The sequence below is a fragment of the Folsomia candida genome, unplaced genomic scaffold (genome assembly GCF_002217175.1).
Source record: "Folsomia candida strain VU population unplaced genomic scaffold, ASM221717v1 Fcan01_Sc013, whole genome shotgun sequence".
In the NCBI taxonomy this organism is placed as follows: Eukaryota; Metazoa; Arthropoda; class Collembola; order Entomobryomorpha; family Isotomidae; genus Folsomia; species Folsomia candida.
Window position 1 is genome coordinate 655,588 of NW_019091205.1, and position 14,702 is coordinate 670,289.

Genomic DNA, 14,702 nt, shown 5'->3' on the forward strand with positions numbered 1-14,702 from the left:
AACCGGACATGAGCTTAGGTAATGTAATAAATTAATCCATTTGAATAAATTACATAAAGTTATAATTATAAAAACTATAATAATTTAATTTATTTTCTTCTCGAGTTGCCCAATTTGGGAAAGTTGCAAGTTGAATCCAGTTTGCAAATTATAATACAGTAAAGTTCCTAATTATGTAATTAATTGCGTTGCGTTTCCCACATCTTTGTCCAGAGAAACGCATCAAACCAACGAATTGAAGTGCGATGTAATGATGTTGACATTAGAGGTGCGTCGGGTTAATGTTTTTGAAACCCGACATACTAAATCCTTCCTAATATTGGATAATGCTATTTAACTCAACCCGACAATTTTCAATTCCCAACCCATTTAGATGGGCTGGGTACGTAGGGTGACCATATTTGTCCTGACTAAAACCGGGACATTTTTTGGCCAAAAAATTTTGAATAATATCTAGTGCTTGGCCAAAAAATTTTGAATAATATCTAGTGCTTGGCAGTTCAGATATCACCGAATTTTTAGAAAAAACTAGGAAAGCCAATTAAATAAATATTACCTGCAAGTTACTGGTATTTATGTGCTAAATCTACTTTTTCATCAATAGTTTGGCGAAAAAGTGAGATAATTTAGTTTTTTCCTACGATTTTAAAAACCGGGACACTTTGTCAAAACCGGACATTTTCGGAACGCCGCGACAGGTTTTGAAAACCGGGACATGTCCCGGCTAAACCGGGACGTATGGTCACTCTATGGGTACGGGTCAAGTCGGGAGGCCCGGCTCACCTCTAGTACAAATGCAAATATTATTCTGCTATTTCCTCACATAAAACAAATATTATGCAGTTCAACACTCCTTGAGCTGTCATTATTCAAGTGTTTACTCAAACTTTGAAATTTCATTAAGATAATTGAAGATGTCCTTTTGCACCTGCATGTTCCAGAAAATAAACCAGCACACGAATAAACTCGCTTTCACTTGCTCTGTATATTTATTGTGTAAAGACAACTTCCCAACTTCGTAATAAACACTGGTTTAATTAATTGTGTGGTCACCTCCTTGAAAATAGACAGCCTGAACCTGAATAAATATAAGCAGTTTGTTCATACCAAGTAAAATTCGCGCTTATCCTCTACACAGATTCACTTGTTGTGTTAGCATTCGAATTTGAAGTTATCCATAGATTTGTATTTGTCATTATTATTGAAAAATGGGTCTGAGGCATAGTAAAGGGGTCCCTTTACCCCTTCGAGTTCAACAAGAAGACGATCCTGCTTGTCAAGGAAACCAAATTGATAAATCTAGCGAATCTGAGGTCCAATATCTCGTGGTGTTTTTCAAATTCGCATATTTCCTGAACATTTTACCATTACGGATTCAGATGTCGTATGACCTCGACGGAACCAAAACTGGGTATAGCATCCATTCCAATAAGTTCCAAAAGGTAAGGCTTACCAGATTTGTACATATTAAAACGTGTAAATTAATAATTGATTAGCGCTTAGTTTAACTTCTGTATATAGGTGACTTGTTATCTCAACATGTGTATTGGTGGGGTTTATTACACGCTAAAATTTCGCCAACATTACACCACGACTTGGTACAAGAATCCCGCAATGTACTTCAATTCGGCTAATTACCTGTGCGACACGCTTCTGATGGTGGTCGTGTTTGTCATTTTGGCAAAGAAAGCGGTCCAACAGGTACGTCTGCTGAATATGATAGATTTTCACGAGAATTCTAACAATCCGCAGAATGACTCAGCCAAAAATAAGGTATGTCCACGTATGTATTAACGGCATTCGTTACACGCTTAAAAATAATGTTACCGTTTTAATTCACCCTCAATCTAATGTATCCAACGGGAACTTTACTCAATGTTAACTTAGCATCATACTTGATTTATAAATCAAGTAATAGTATTATAATACCATTACTGATACTTAATATGTATGTCGAATCATCGAGGGTGCATTTAAATACATACTTTTCAAAAATATAACACTATTTTTAAGAGTGTACGAGTACGAATTTTGGTATAGTTGAGTAATTTTTGACGAAATTGCGAGCTAAATATCCTGCACAAGTTCGCAACTGAATTTTCAAGTTTAATTGTTTCGAAGCTGGAAAACTGTGTTTTTTGCTAACTTTGTTAATGATGCGAACTCGTAACGAATACCCTCATTATTTTGTTCTTAATTTAGCAAAAAGCTACCATTAAAAACTTGTTCATCCCCTAACACAGATTTTTCTAACACCTGGTCTTCAATCCAACGCCCTGTGTTGTCTCGCTCTGTCCACCGTGGGGCTTTATCTTTTGGAAATAAATCTCGATAATTCCAGTCTTTGGCAGTACTTTTACGCCGATGCGGCCAACGTATTCTTCATGATGCCACATGGCTGCGACATTCTGAACAATGTTCTAGCATTCATCGCACTTTACGCGAATTGCCTGCACCGAATCCTCAACGCTTTTGGCGATATCCTCTTCGTCTTGGTCGTTCTTCTGGTTCGCCGATTGGTGGCAACGTTTACGGCCAAATTGAAACCCACTGATGAACACGGGGAGACAAGATCGACTAGTTATTGCCCTTTAGAGGTAAATACATCGTTAGAAATCTGATATTAAAATAATACCAAGCGGTATTCATATGTATGCAGTATGCATAGGGTGCTTACCACAGTGGTACTGATAATTTATACCGCGTGGTAATAGCCTAGTATTAAAGTTTTACCATTTTGGTAGCAAATTTTTACGGACCAGTACAATTTTAATACCAATGCTTTGGCAATTTTAGTACCGATAAATCAATATCTGAGTGACTGGAACAGATTTTGTCGCAGTGCAATTTATGTAAAGTAAAACATTGCGATGTTTATTCTTTAAGGTGCTAACTCACTTCCGCTGGCTGAAACATGTCATGACAGAAATTAATTCAAGTATGAGTCTAGTCCTGGGGGCGTTTGTCGTCGGAAATCTGCCATTTTATGCGACTAATTTATTGGAAACTTTTCGTGACACGTCAAACCCATGGATGCGGTTGAGGTACTCCGTCTACTGCTCGTACTTCTTTCCTTCCTTGTTTCTTGCGGCCAGGGCGGCCAAAAAGGTAGAGAATCCAGGAAAACATATATTAAATGTACTCCTTCTTCTTTCGTATCTTTAGTATTCGTTGTATGGTAACTTAATTTGCGACGGTTACTAAATTTAATAAGTCGTACGATTTTATCGTCACAAATTGACTGACTAAGGTTATGATTTTTATAAAGTTTGCCCCTTATTATTTTGTAACTATTTGACGATAAATGCTAAGAATATGAAGACAATTATGAGTATCCTCATTACGTTTTTTTACAATTTTAAAAATATAATTTTACCTTAAACTATAGGCCGAAACGGTGCGCTGTTGGGCGTACAAAAACGAGAACCACCGTCACCTTGATCCCTTACAGGTGTCCATCGTACTCCACGAGGTTAGCGGTCAACCCATCGCGTTGTCATCGTTTGGATGCTTGACGATCAACTACGGATTATTTGGGAGTGTAGGTTGATACAAAATTTGGCTTATTTTTTGATGATACAGAACACGTTTTCTTTGTAGGTGGTGAGCATTATTGTGACGTATGCTTTACTCAAAACGCAATTCTACGCGTATCCAGATCAACGATTATTTCCACCAAATAACACGATTATAGCGTCCTTTGCATAGTCGATGGAATCGGTCTATGCAAAGGATGCTATATTTAGAAGGATTTCAGAAGGAATTTAGAAGGTTTAAGTCGTCTATAAATTCTGAGGATGGAAGTTTGTCAACTATTTCAGTACAGAAAGGCATCTCGATTTTGGAAATTTTGGCGATTTTTTGCCCAGAATTGTTAATGTTGTTTTATTATACTTGCGACAAAATTCTACGATTTTCCAGCAAAAGTTTTACGACGTCATGCAAATTTCGCAAAACTTTGCGAGATGCTAAATTTTTGAAGTTTGACGTGGATGTGCTTAAGATAAGGTTAGAAACTAGTTGGACACGTGTTTAACGTTTTTACAAATACTATTTATGTATTATTTTCTTCAAGTAATTACTACATACTTATCATCCAAAATTATCCATAATAAATACAGACAGTTGAACAATAGAATCAACATCGTACAAAGATAATCACATACATAATCATGTACCGGGTGGTTTAAATGTCACGCTACAATGGAAAATTTTTCAATGGGAAAACATCCAAAATCGCCATTAGTTACATACATGATTTTGGATTTAGATTTTTATATTTAATTATGTATTATCAAAACTGATGACGAAATTCTAAAAATGTTGAATTTTAGAGACAAAATTTCGATAACTAATGGAAATTTACGAATTTTTCCCATCGAAAAGTTTTCCATTGTATGTAGCCTGACATTTTAACCCCTTTGTGACCGAAATAATTGAAATTTGCTTTCCTTTGGGGACCAGAATTTTATCAGTTAGTTGTTGCTACATAACCAATTTAATTTTACCAATAGTGTAGCTACGTCACCAAAATGATTTTAAAGTAAGCGTAGTTACGTCACCGATTTCACAGTGGGTGTGCAAACCATAAAGGACCGAATTTATTTCGGCAACTTTTGATGATTTTATTTAACATTAAGCATTTATTTATGCATATTAGTAAAAATTATCTGCAGTTCATTACAATAATATTAAGTTATTGATTCATACATTTTGATAGTTTAGCAAGGTCCAAGTGGTTTTCACTGAGATTGACCGGACTTAGTTTTTAATTGTTCATGCTCAGAAATAAGCGGACCCGTATTTTTTCGTTCTCTAAAATGGACATGTTTTCGCCCGTGGTGGAATTAAAAAAATCAGCCAAAGTCAGGATTTTTAAAACGCTGTAACCATTCGAATTTTAATCCGATTTCAAAAATTAAACACAATTTTTGCTCAGAATTACTACCCTGAAAATATAAAACCTACAGTGCAGACTTGATATAGCCCGAGTCAGGCCAAGTTGTGCTTATCACTCAATCCGACTTTTTGCATGAAATTTTATCGCAAATGCATATCAATAAATTAAAAAATTAAATTTGATTTTTCCAAATTAAATTCATATTCTTCTATTAGTAACAATTACCATCCTGTGTAACAAATTTCAGGATCCGAAGATTACAAAAAAAAGTATGGGTTACCCAATAGGGTGTCTCTCTATGGGAAAATTGTACCTTTTTAATTAATATTCTTCTATTACCAACTTTTCTACCAAACTTCAGCTCGATTTGATCAATTTTAAAAATCGGTATGGGTCACCCCCTCGGGTCCCTCCAGACGAAAATTTTTGAAATTTTACTTTGTATTCCTTCATTATAAACCATTAGCAACCTCTATGCCAAATTTCAGCTTTCTAACACAATTTTGAAATTTTGGTGCGTAATACCCCACCCACTCCGATGACCCCCACCGGTCAACCACTTGACCTATTTCACCCATCTTCGAACTCAACTCCTCATTTGACCCATACTATATGTGTGCAAAATTTCAAGTCGATAGGATTAGTTTTACGGCAGTTATCGCAAACCAGACAGACAGACAGACGGACAGACAGACGGACATGACGGGTACATAAGCCCTGACTCGGGATAAAAAATCAATTAAAAAAAAACTTTTAATTTTCAAAAAATTATCGTTTTTTGCTTCTTTAAAAATTAAGTTTATTTTAAATTCCGCCACGGGCGAAAACATGTCTATTCTGGAAAACTCCAAAATACGCTTATTTCTGAGCGTGAACAATTTAAAATTAGTCTTACAATGCATTGCAGCGAACTACAGTTGTAGTTTTTGCAGATATATAGTTTTTGGTAATGTGCATAAATAAATGGTTCGTGTTAAAATTTTGTAAAATAAAATTTTGACTTGTATGCATGTGTGTATTTGGTCTTGAAAATTTTTCCGCAGTACACAAATGTGTGTAGTTGGTCCCCAACGTAACGGGGAAATAGTACACAAATATGTGTACTTGGTCCTCTACGGAAAGAAAAAAACTACACAAATATGTGTAGTTGGTCCCCAACGTAACTACAAAATAGTACACAAATGTGTGTACTTGATCCTTAACGGAAAGCAAAAAAGTACACATATTTGTGTACTTGGTCCCCGAGGGAAAGCAAAAAACTACACAAATATGTGTAGTTGGTCCCTAACGGGTTAACCACCCTGTACTTAGGTATAACCCTAATTTTGTAGTAATCATTTCCTCCATGCATTCGGTTTGCTTCTCCCCATTTGAACTTGGGCTCCCATGAATAGCTCAAATTGTGATAAGAGTGGTAATTTCTCTTCAAATTCTGCCAAAACTTGGTGCACGATCGGCTTCAATGCTTCCAGTTTAGAGTGACAAACGGTTGGAAACAGATGATGCATGGGATGTTGCCCAAATGTTGTTAAAATAGAGAGCAATGGTTTGTGAAAGTTGTCAGACTTTCCATGAGTAGCGTCGAGTTGACAAAGTCTGCAAAAATTTTATTTAAAGGGTGCAGAAAATGTAAAAACAAGTTTGTTTTATATGAATTACCCAAAATCAGGGTCCGGTCTGGCTTCATCGCCGTCATGGAAAGAATTTGGATGGTGGTGAGCAAATCCGACAAACACGAACCAGAACGAACCCACCATCACAATTGTTAAGGATGCAGTGAGTCCAGCCTTAATGGTTTTTGAGAATAATGATATTATATTCATTTCGAGTTTGCATTATTAGCATACCCTAATAGATGGTTAATCATGATAATTGTACAGTTATGTACCCAATATGTTTCCGACAACATGAAAATGATTCCAAATTCAACAAAGATTATGAAGTTTTCTGGTCTGACAGCCTGTTTTCCTAGGACAATAGAACGAATCCGACCTATCAGCTGCGTCAGGGTGAAGATGGCGTACAACCCGTAGAAATAGATGGGTGCTAAATATTTTTGCACAAAGTTTTTCGACGGAGAAGGCAGCCATTGTATCAGCGGTTCGGCAGTTTGAACCTCAAAGTCCTGGATAAATGTTCAGGAATTTATTTTTTAATTAAGTAGCACAAATTTTTACTCACCAAAATGGTGTTCGGAAACATATGATGGGACATGTGATGCGTCAAGCGAAACTCGAAGGATGACAAGGGGCTTAAATCAAAATAGTATTGACGCCAATTGTCCGCCTTGTGGAGGAAGTTGTGTCCCCCGATGGAACACATTCCAAGCAGGATTCCGGCTAAAATTTGCAACAACTTCGACCCACTCCAAACTCCGAGTAGGGCGAAGGTCACATATCCGAGAGCTAATGAGTCTTGAAGACGTAAAATTTCTGGGGAGAAACCAGTTCCAATTTCCTATGCAAAAGAATGAAATTTCAAAAAATAGTTTCCAAAAAATTAATTTGCAAAAAAAGGCTTCAATATGGTATAGTCAGCCGGGTATTAAAGCTGCTATAAACTAGCATTAAAATTATACCAGCCAATAAAAATTTGATACCGATATGGAAAAAATTTTAATACAACTTTTGTGTAGTCATATATGAATCCCATTGGTATTATTTGACCCTGAATTTCTAAGAGAGGTTAAAATCTTTTTAATGTATTTAATTTCGAAAAAGTTTTTCTTACCTTCAGGACTGGTTCCACTCTTCGTTTAAGTGTTTTGTAAAATCCATCCTCCTTAAAAGTGAAGGGACTATTTCTCTTAAAGTTGACGTCTTTCACGTAATACTTGGCCAAAATCTGGTTGACTTTTCCCCCTCCGATAACATGCGCCGATTCGAACGCTTCCGTGATATCCATTCCCTTCGAGTATCTTAGCCAATCAGGGCCACCTGGATGTTTGGCGATAAATTCGTCCAAGTCGTACAATTTGTCATGAACTCGCCAGTAAGGGCCGACATTGTCGTCGCGTTTCTTGACTAATTTTTTTTTTTGAAGTAAAGAATGAAATTACACTCTGAAAATCATGCTATCTTTTTGAAAAGTAACGCACTTTAAATTCTATATTAAGTAAATCTACTAAACCCAGAGTAACGTAAACGTGATAATGAGTAAATTTTACCATGGATTACGTATGTATAGAATTCATAGTGCATTTACTCTTCAAATATGTAACATTATTTTTATCATTGTAATATTTGAAATATAGTGCTAATAATTTAATGACCTTCCAGCCAGTCGAAAATATTAGGGAAAGGTTTCCCCCTTTGTCCAGAAGATTGTAAACCTGGGTATGAGGATTTAATGTAGCCCAAATTTGAATTGGCATCAATTCTGCCATTATTTCCTGGTTTCTTCGAACTGGGTGCCATTTTTTCTTTTTTGACAATTTCGGGAAATTATGTAAATATGTATAAGAACGAATTATTCACAGACTAATTGCCAACCCGAGTCTGATCAAGTAATTGGGTTGTAGAGGAATGTACAATGTATGTAATTGAGTACGGCATATCTGATAACAAGTGGTGATAAGACCACACAAATTGCCTAATGTTGCGAAATGGATGGAAACCTGAAGCGTGCAATTAATTTAGCAGGTGAGCATGTTGGACTTTGTCTTAAGTGGATTACATACAATTGATGCGGACAAGTGCTTCATACAACACTTGAGTCATTTGATGTTATGCATATGAATTGATTTATTATCGATGATTGTGGAAAGAAATTTGCACAATTTATGTACTCAAGTAAAATCGAATAAGAATAAATAGTGTTCGATCAATAAAATCGAGACGAAAGTATTTCAATTTTTAGAAATTTAATTTTTTAAGCGTAGCAAACTTCAATACACAGTGATTTTTTTTGTCTCAATGGTTTTTATTGAATTGGTATATATTTTTTTATTCTTACTAAAATTTACAAATATGCTTCGCTGCATTCTCAAACCAAAGCAGATATGTATAACTTGAACATTGAATGCATAAAATTGAGCAAGGTTTGCGGTAAATGTATAAATTTACCTCAACCACTCCCGAAATCTCTTTATTATACACATTCCATGGGCAGGTATTTTTTTTACAGTAAAAATTTACTAACGGAATGTTTCTTATGCAAAAAAACTTTACTATTAACAATTTCAATATTATATATATATTTACATAATTTATTAGAATAGCAGTTCACTTCCTCCATCTCCTATTGTAATATTCGAATAACTATAATTGCTAAAATTAAATATTAACTGACCGTAACTTATATGCAGAACAAAGAGAACAATTAAGCATAAAAAGTTTAAAATTACTCCCGGCGTGGCCATATCCTTAATTCTTAATTCTCCCGCGGCAAAGCAGATCGCATTCGAGGGGTTCGATGTCGGGAGGACGAACGCGTATTGAGACACGATCACGGCAGCGAAGGAGACATAGAGCGGGTGAATGTCTAACCGGCGGGATAGCGAAAACAGGATGGGCGTCAGGAGGCTGACAGTGCCCGAATTTGAGGTGAATTCCGTCAAGACGGAGACAATTAGGAGGATGATGAAAAGTAGGACGGGATGCGGAAGTGAGGAAAGGCCCTCGAGTTGTTGGCCGACCCATTCGGACAGACCGGAAACTTGGGCGCCGTCCGAGATGGCGAAACCTCCGCCGAGAAGGAGAAGCACGCTCCAGGGAAAATTGGACTGAAGATGAGACCATGTCATTAATGTTTCGGTGGATGAGCCTGGCACAATAGGGGGAAAGTTATCAAAATAGTGAAATATTTAACGTAGGACTAGACGAAGCAGGCCTAAAACCGTCATGATCAGCACATTTGTATCATTTATCCTTTCTTAAATTCTGGACGATATGTTTGTAGTCGTTGCCAATTTAACAAAATACCCAGTCCAGATTTTTAAGGAAATTTCAAGTTAAGAGGTCATCAGTAAAATTTTAGCAATTTGAAACTAGCTTATCTCACTTAATTTAAAAAAAACTCTATTCTATTAATTAAATTACGGACTACAAATTTGTGGTCGAAATTTAAAAAGAAATTCCCAGAGCTGAGAAATAATTAAAAATGTCTTGATCTTTACGATTTTGGTGATAAGCCATCGAGTCCTACATAATATAGATATGTACCGTGAACGAAATTAGGAATTTTTGCGCATACCTAACTTCTTCCATTTCAAGATAACCTTGGGGTCCTTGGGAATCGTGAACATTACAAACACCATAATTATGGCGACGGACGAATCTCCTATTTTAATTTGTCCAGAGGGAAATAGTACTTCCTGCCACCCGGGGAAGACTTGAGGGTCCCTCGTGAACCAGAGGAGTACAGTAAGCCCAAAAATTACAGAAATGGCCTTCTCATGGAAACTCAAGGGCCCTAAATCTTTCAACTTTTGGGACAGATTTTTCCTCACAGTGTGTGCATCCGTATCTTGAGAAATGTCGTCGTCCACATCGTCTGGCAAGGATTTCTTTCCTCTTAAGTGAATAAAGCCAAGGACACCCCACACAATGAGGATGTTGACGAGGGCGATGGGAACGCCGAAGGCGGCCCACGTGGCGAAATTTATGTCGCGATATTTACCATTTTGACCAATGTTTTCTCTGTTGTGAAAAATAGGATATTTCTGTAAATTAAGGGGTGGATTTTCATAAATAAATAACGGGTCCTATTTAACTGATCATAATTTAATACTACTTCCGACCATAATTAATACTTTTATCCCAAATACTTTCTTTCATCATAATGGAGTCTAATTTGACCATAACTAGAATACTGACTTATTCATAATAAATCCTCCGTCTACCATAACCAAGTTATTGGCGAATACTCTTCAGTTTTTTATGCCAGAGCGAGGATTATACAAGTATTGAGGAAAAATATATCTTTGTTAAACATAGTAGGGTCAGTGCGGATTAGTCTGGCCACTTTTTTCCGAATCTGCGTTCTTCAGTGAAACAAAAAATGGTTCCGAGTCAAAAATACTTATTTTGAACATCATGCATTATAAACTAACTATTTCGCTTTAGTTTATGATCAAAAAAAGTTTTAAAATATAATTGGAAGTAATATTTATCAATTATTTAAAATAAATAAAACAAGTGTGCACATTAACCCACCAAATGGGGTAAGTGGGGCCAGTGGAGGGGTTAGTGTGGACACGCATATGTTTTAGTGCAAATATATTTGCATATTAAAATGCTTTTCGAATTTAAACATTTTCGAATTCATGCCAGATTATACAAATATTGCGTAATTGCGTATATTTTTTAAAGACGGAATTTGAAAATATTCGAATATAAATTTGGACAATTTACGGACAAGATATCTGCCGAGAATAATTACCGCTGCAAATTGTCCAAATTATGCAGTAAGGATTAGAATCCAATTACTAAAATCATTCACACATATCCACTGTGGGAAGCAAGCGATAGAAAAAGTTGATACATAAAACGTTACTTAAAATGCTGCGTTTAAGGAATGATTGCCGCTACATATGTTTTTCAAAAAAGCATTTAAAATCTTCCAACGCTGGTCTCAATTACTCAATTATCGATCAAATTAAAGGTTTCGCAGCCTCCACAAGACACTAAATGTATACCCATTGAAGAGAAATGCAAGCGTGGTACACCAGAAAAACCTTCCAAGAAATTTGTAATTGACTAAAAATCGAAAAGTTTGTAAAGTTTTTTAAAGTTTCATATTTTAAAGCGATTTTAAAGTGTATTTTTACTTATGGTAAAATCAAGTAATTATTATACACAAGGAAGCACTTTATTATGGTGAGAGATAGTATTCGGGGGAAAAGTATTAATTATGGTCAAAAGTAGTATTAAATTATGATCGGTTAAATATTATCCATAAATAACTACGCAGTTCTACCCTTATGTTTGTGCACGGATTTACACTCTTGAAAATAATGTAATCCTTTTGAAAAGTAAATAAATGCGTTTTAAATTCTATATTAAGTAAACTATTCGATTTCAGTACAGATTAAGCTTTGCTCTGTATCAAACTAACGTTACCCTGAATTCAGTATACTTAAGCGATTATAAAGTCGAGGTGATTGGCCATCATATAAATGAACGCTTATCACACCTAGATAAGCACTTAATGTACAGACATATGTATGTACATACATAATTGTTAATCTGTATGTTACATGTATTCCGCATTTCCTCATTATTTAAGCTCTCACACGATAAATGAATAATTGGAAGGTTTTACATATGTACAAACTGCATGCTTACAGTGCGACAAGATCCCGGAAAATGAGATTGGCACTGGACCCAATGATGACCGCTGTTCCGCCAACATTCGCCCCATATCCGGCCGCCAGGAAGAATAAAATCCTCAACTTTTTTCTCTCCTTGTCGGAAACATTGAACGCTTCGACCAATCCGGAAACGATGGGGACTGCCATGGCTGCTGCCGTCGTGCTGACAACCCAACAAGACAAAAACGAGGTTGTTAGTAAGACTCCTGAAAAATGTGAAATTAAAAGAATGAAAATGTCATCAATTTCAAAAACTCGTCAGATGCGTCAATTTTAACAGATTTTGAACACGAATATAAATATGTACATAATACTCATTTTGCTCTGTGGCACACTGACCGTTTGAACAGTGTTCAATCTCTGAATTAAAATGTGTCAGCTTTAAAAGATTTTCAAAACACGCCTATACGAAATATGCTAATTATTCGAATGCAAAGTTTCACAAACTGATTGTATGCGGTATGTTTAGCAGTTTATGAAAGAAAAAATGCTTTGTTCATTTCACCTTGCTAATACCGTAAATACTCTATTTATAGCCGGGGCTAAAATCCAAAATTGAGTGTCACAGACCCGGTTATAATTGGAGACCGGCTATAAATAGAGACCCGGCTAAATTTTGCTTTGGTTCTAATTTGGATTTCAAATTTCAAATTTTGAAACAATATAAGTGCAGCCAACACAATTTGAGTAATGATTTTCCAGTTTAAGCAATTAAAAATAGATCCTATAAGTACGCCGATAGACTTTGTAAGAAGACTTTGTAATCTAAAATTTTAAAATCCGGGTCTCTGGACCCGGCTATATTTGGAGACCGGCTATAATTAGAATAGGGCTATAAATAGAGGTTTTACGGTACATACATAATCTGCCTGACAGCTTAACATATAAATAGTTAGTGAACATGAGAATGCATGTACATATATATGTATAACATACATAAATCAGTAATTAATTACACGACATATGGAACCACAATAGTTCACCCGCATGGCACATGATTTCTGCGAGATTGCAACTAAATGCTTGCACATGTTGACATACATATGTCCTTACCAAAAAGCAATCTCCACGGGCTGGTCCCTATGACGAGTAGGGTTTTGAGGGCGAGGCGTTTATGCAGACCGCAATGTGATATCCCCAATGCTAATGAAATCCCTCCTAAAAACATCATCCCCGACTCTTTCATGTAATTTCCGACAACCTGAGCTAAAAGAGACAGAATTTAAAATATGCTAAAAAGGTAAATTTGTCTAAATAATTTTACAAGTGCTCTGAAGTCCCAGCAGCGGAAAGAGGGCTACAGGTAAAAGTGACGTGATAGGAATTGGGAGCGCTTCCAGCACCCAGAACAACGCCATGAGAAGAATCACGTAGGAACATTTTAGCTAAAAAATGGTTAAAATTCTTAATTAAATATTAATAAACTCCGGTATTAAAATGATATCAAGCGGTATTAATATTCATATGCCACTAATAAATTTCTTTTGCCAAGAAATAGCTCGGCATTAAAGTTTTTTCATTTAGCAGTAAATTTTTACCAGTGTAATTTTAATACTAAGCGGTATCAACTTTAATACCATGAAATTAATATTTGCCTGACTACACCATATTTCTAACAGTTTATTAAAATCGACAATATTTTACCATAGGTTTTGACTCCTCATTTCCAAAAATTAGGAATGGACAGAGTAAAATAGGAAGTAAAATGCACCACCAAAATTTCCAATTAATCGCCATTTTAATACACAAGATATGATGCACGTTTCACTACGTGAGTGATACTGCATCACATCTTTTACGACAAGGCATTGACTCGTGATTTATATATTTTTTGCCACGAGTGAAACGAATGTGATTCGGAAAATCCAGTTGTAATCAGATAAAAGCTGAACTATGCAAAAATGTAACCACAACTGGTAAATCAATATGTAGACAAGCGGGATGTTCCCCTTATCACGTAAATATTTAACGTGAATCACATTGTTTGCCAGTGATGCAAAGTCCAAGGTGGATCCATAGCCCAAACAAATGTCATGGTTATTGGTTATCTCCAGGGTATTCCGACCCAGGGTTTTATTGGGTTGGGTTTTTTGGGTTTTAATGGGTTTTAATGGGTTGTTAACGAATAAAACCCATTGAGTTTTACCATGTTAAATGGGTTTTATTTGGGTTTTAATGGGTTTTATTCGGGTTTTAATGGGTTTTAACTGTGTTTCAGCTTAAAACTATATTCTAAAAGCTGAAAACAGCTGTCATACGTTAGACGAAGTTGTTTGATGGCAGCTAAGCAGTTTATTTGATTAATACTGTAAGTTTTGAAAACCAGGAATAAATCAGCGAGTGCCACTACAGGTTTCAAGTGACAAAAAATATAAAAAAATAATTTCGAAACGAGGTATGTTTAACTGAGCATACATAATTTAATTACATTTAATTTAGATTTTGCTGTCATAATTAATGCTTTTTTCCCGAATACTTCCTCTCATCTCA

The 14,702-nt window shown here is 35.8% G+C and overlaps 2 protein-coding genes across 2 annotated transcripts; both read right to left on the reverse strand.

Moving 5' to 3' along the window:
• Positions 1-5,609: 5,609 nt before the first annotated feature.
• Positions 5,610-8,404, reverse strand: LOC110855782 (cytochrome b5-related protein). The gene is made up of 6 exons (XM_022104172.2): positions 8,172-8,404; positions 7,631-7,923; positions 7,082-7,357; positions 6,789-7,025; positions 6,560-6,687; positions 5,610-6,496 (listed from the first exon to the last, which is right to left on the reverse strand). Exons 1-6 carry the CDS (start codon positions 8,314-8,316, stop codon positions 6,235-6,237), a joined length of 1,341 nt encoding a protein of 446 aa, XP_021959864.1. The 5' UTR covers positions 8,317-8,404; the 3' UTR covers positions 5,610-6,234.
• Positions 8,405-8,955: 551 nt separating this feature from the next.
• LOC110855783 (solute carrier family 13 member 3) lies at positions 8,956-13,991 on the reverse strand. The gene is made up of 6 exons (XM_022104173.2): positions 13,857-13,991; positions 13,477-13,597; positions 13,266-13,418; positions 12,187-12,418; positions 10,094-10,539; positions 8,956-9,664 (listed from the first exon to the last, which is right to left on the reverse strand). The coding sequence occupies exons 1-6, from the start codon at positions 13,947-13,949 to the stop codon at positions 9,111-9,113; spliced, it is 1,599 nt and encodes a 532-aa protein (XP_021959865.1). The 5' UTR covers positions 13,950-13,991; the 3' UTR covers positions 8,956-9,110.
• Positions 13,992-14,702: the final 711 nt, after the last annotated feature.

Coding starts and splice junctions, on each gene's coding strand:
- LOC110855782 (XM_022104172.2), bottom strand. CDS start 8,316: ATGGCACCCAGTTCGAAGAAACCAGGAAATAATGGCAGAATTGATGCC. Junction 7,924..8,171: donor TATTTTCGACTGGCTGGAAG/GTCATTAAATTA, acceptor AAAAAAAATTAG/TCAAGAAACGCGACGACAAT. Junction 7,026..7,081: donor TGTTTCCGAACACCATTTTG/GTGAGTAAAAAT, acceptor ACATTTATCCAG/GACTTTGAGGTTCAAACTGC.
- LOC110855783 (XM_022104173.2), bottom strand. CDS start 13,949: ATGGCGATTAATTGGAAATTTTGGTGGTGCATTTTACTTCCTATTTTA. Junction 10,540..12,186: donor TTCCGGGATCTTGTCGCACT/GTAAGCATGCAG, acceptor TTTTCACAACAG/AGAAAACATTGGTCAAAATG. Junction 9,665..10,093: donor CTTGAAATGGAAGAAGTTAG/GTATGCGCAAAA, acceptor CTATTGTGCCAG/GCTCATCCACCGAAACATTA.